Source organism: Gossypium hirsutum, chromosome D07, assembly GCF_007990345.1.
Source record: "Gossypium hirsutum isolate 1008001.06 chromosome D07, Gossypium_hirsutum_v2.1, whole genome shotgun sequence".
In the NCBI taxonomy this organism is placed as follows: Eukaryota; Viridiplantae; Streptophyta; class Magnoliopsida; order Malvales; family Malvaceae; genus Gossypium; species Gossypium hirsutum.
In genome coordinates, this window is record NC_053443.1 from 55,627,032 (window position 1) to 55,630,300 (window position 3,269).

At 38.8% G+C, this 3,269-nt stretch overlaps 1 protein-coding gene across 1 annotated transcript; it reads left to right on the top strand.

The window, feature by feature from the left end:
* The first annotated feature begins 343 nt into the window (after positions 1-343).
* On the top strand, positions 344-2,662 carry LOC107941654 (uncharacterized). Its single transcript, XM_016875229.2, has 3 exons — positions 344-1,359; positions 1,459-1,651; positions 1,860-2,662. The coding sequence occupies exons 1-3, from the start codon at positions 940-942 to the stop codon at positions 2,465-2,467; spliced, it is 1,221 nt and encodes a 406-aa protein (XP_016730718.2). The 5' UTR covers positions 344-939; the 3' UTR covers positions 2,468-2,662.
* The last annotated feature ends 607 nt before the right edge of the window (positions 2,663-3,269 follow it).

Sequence of the window (3,269 nt, forward strand, 5' to 3'; positions counted from 1 at the left end):
CACCTAGGATATTAACGTGACCGCTCAAATGGTTCAATTTCTAAATTTCATCCTTATACTTCATAAAATTTAACAAATTAAACCTTCTTTTTTAATTTCTCAAGTCCTTGCAGTTTACCAAAAGTGAGAATTTATTTCAGTTGTTAGTCAATACAGTAACTTGAATTCATGATTTTTGCTAATTTGTTAAACTACTGATTTTTAGCAATTACTTTCATATAAATTATTGAAAAGTTTAGAAGGGCTGATTTTTAATTGTTATAAAGTAGAGGGATTGATTCAGAATTAGACCTCTAAAAATCGTCTGCAATCCTAACCGGCCTTTATAATGACCCGAACCACTTAGACTGCCAAACAAAAACAAAACTCTCATTTCCATTTTCACGCTTTCTCTGCCACTCTTTTAATTCATCGGTTTTCCTTGTTTTTTAAATAGTACCGACCGCCGGCGATTGTTCGCCGGAGAACGGAAGAATCTCGCAGGGGGAAAGAGAGATGAAGGCACTGGTGAGTGATGATGTTCGCGTGAATTCCCAAGGCAATCACGTTACGTCCTCGTGCCGTCGCGTATTTCGGGAACTTTAACCGTATCTGAAAAGAAATAAAAACCCTCAAGCAAAAGCGACTTAACTTAGCAGAGTTTTGAAGTTATTCTATGCTTTGTCCGGCAAAACTGAGGCAGAATTAGTATATAATAATCAAAGCTTATGAGTCCCGAGTCTTGGTAAACCGCATTGAATTTTGGCCCTCCCCAGAAAAATATTATGAATTTCTGTGTTGATGGCCTTTGGCAGGCCTCATCGCTAAGCCATAATATGTCTTCCAGTTATCAAAGCGAAGAATCAGAAAGAGCTTGAAGAGCTGCCGTGGAAGCAAAAGGGGTCTTTGTTCTGATCTGTTTTTATTTATTTATAATCAAAAGCTGTGAAAATTATCAATATGCCTTTCCCAATGAAGATCCAGCCTATCGATTTCAGCCCTTCGGAAGAGGTGGTGCCGCCTCGTTTGGAGACGGTGAAGCCGGTGGTGAAATCGCGGTTCATGAGGCTGTTTGAGCGCCAGTTCCCTAGCATTCTGAGGAATTCCGCGGTGGAGAAGGTGGATGCTGATGAGCTGCCTTTTAGCAAAGAATGCACCACCGCCGAGCTGGAACCGAGCTCCTTTTGCTTGGCGAAGATGGTGCAAAATTTCATCGAAGATAACAACGAGAAACAACAATCTGGTGCCGTTAGGTGTAGCCGTAACCGCTCTAACTGCTTCAATCGTAACTGCAACGACAGCTCCGATGACGATATGGATGGTTTCGGTTTCAGCGACTCCAATCTCTCTTCTTCAGCTGAAGCATCTGAAATTCTAAAGGTATTACAATAATTTCTGCCTCATTTTTGTTAGATTAAAACATTTTGTTGTTGTTGTAAGCCATAGCTTATAATTTTAATTTGTTTTTTCATGGACTAGAGCTTGGTTCCTTGTGGGAGTGTGAATGAAAGGAATTTACTGGCGCATACAGCGAGAATCATGGAGAAGAACAAGATCTCTAAACGTAAAGATGATATCTGCAGGAAGATTGTTATTGATGGATTACTTGCCTTTGGATACGATGCTTCTATCTGCAAGTCTCGTTGGGAAAAATCTCCCTCTTATCCTGCCGGTAAATTCTCTCTCTCTCTCTCTCTCTCTCCCCCTCCCTCCCTCCCTCCCTCCCTCCCTCTCTCCCTCTCTCTCTCTCTCTCATTTTTTTTCTAGAAAAATCTCTATAATTCTGGAAAAGTTATGCTATCCATTTCCTCTGTTATGGGTGGATTTTTAATATCTTTTTTAGTTATTGGAATGATAAATAGCTTGTTTTTGACAAGCAGGGGAATATGAATACATAGATGTTATAATCGACGGGGAGCGATTGCTGATCGACATCGATTTCAGATCAGAATTCGAAATCGCACGATCAACAAAGACCTATAAATCAATTCTCCAAATTCTTCCCTTCATCTTCGTTGGTAAAGCCGATCGTCTCCAGAGGATAATTGCTATTGTTTCCGAGGCGGCAAAGCAGAGCCTGAAGAAGAAGGGAATGCATATTCCTCCATGGCGTAAAGCTGAGTATGTCAGCGCCAAATGGCTCTCTCCTTATAACCGAGCCACGCCTTCACCTCCTCCACTTACTCCCACACCCACACGCACACCCACAACTGGTACACTTAGAGAATCTGAAATTGATTCCAAAGCTAAAGAGAAAGATCAGCAACCTTTTACTGAATTGAATTCCGAGGATAAATACTCGGTTGAAGATGCTGAGTTGGGTGAGTCTATATTTGCTTTGTCTGAGAGCTCTGAAGAAGAAGGGAAGGAAAAGGTGGAGAAAGGAGAGTGGAAGCCACCTGAAATAAAACCCAAGAGCTCACAGATTGGGATTACGTTCGTGACTGGTTTGGCTTCAGTAATCGAAGATGAACCAAGAAAATTTTGACTTTTGATATATATATTTTTGGGTCTTCTCTTTTCCCATTTGGGTTATTAGTGAATCATAAAATTATGGTTAACTGTTTAAATCCCCTTCTGTTTTTTTCATGAAAGGGTTGATCTCTGATTTTACTACTAATATGAAATCAGATTGTTATATTAAAATAGTTAAAGAAAAGATATAAAAATTTTGTTCTTAAAACTGATTCCCAATTATTGTTTTTCTTATTCTTATCCCCTTTTTTATTCTTGTTGGGGTTGTTTTATTATCATCTTCTGCAGTGAGGGATCTTTGAATTTTGGAATCAGAGCATAGAGGAAAAAGGTAAAGAGTTACTGACCCATCTCTTGTGCTTTGCTCTTTTCTCTTTTCAATCTTAATATTTTTTATTCAACTAGTTCATCAATTTCTGATATTTAAATGAGGTTGTTTTCATAGAGTTGAAGTGAATTATAATAGGATACGATGATGGGAAGGAGGTGGCTCGTGCGTTCTCGAGCGCTGTGTTTTTGAGGTTAGGATGCCTAAGCTATTCTTTAATTTGCTTCAATTGATACCCTGCTAATGCCCAATAATCATGTTACTTGTATTATTCTATTGATGGCATTAAATAATTTTCTAATTTTCTAATTATTAGGCCTGCTACAGGGTTTTGGGTTGATGGGTTAATTCCATTCCCAAATTACCTTTTGCTTAGCTAAGGAGATGGGACCAAACCCACAAAGTTTAATTATAATTATGGCTACATCAGTTAATGCCTTGTGAGGTCTGAGAACTACTCTAAATGGTAGGTAGATTATTTTAATAG

Bases quoted from the DNA above. Each gene is read 5' to 3' on its own strand.
- LOC107941654 (XM_016875229.2), top strand. From the start codon at position 940: ATGCCTTTCCCAATGAAGATCCAGCCTATCGATTTCAGCCCTTCGGAA. The intron at 1,360-1,458 runs GTATTACAATAA...TTCATGGACTAG, and splicing joins AAGCATCTGAAATTCTAAAG to AGCTTGGTTCCTTGTGGGAG. The intron at 1,652-1,859 runs GTAAATTCTCTC...TTTGACAAGCAG, and splicing joins ATCTCCCTCTTATCCTGCCG to GGGAATATGAATACATAGAT.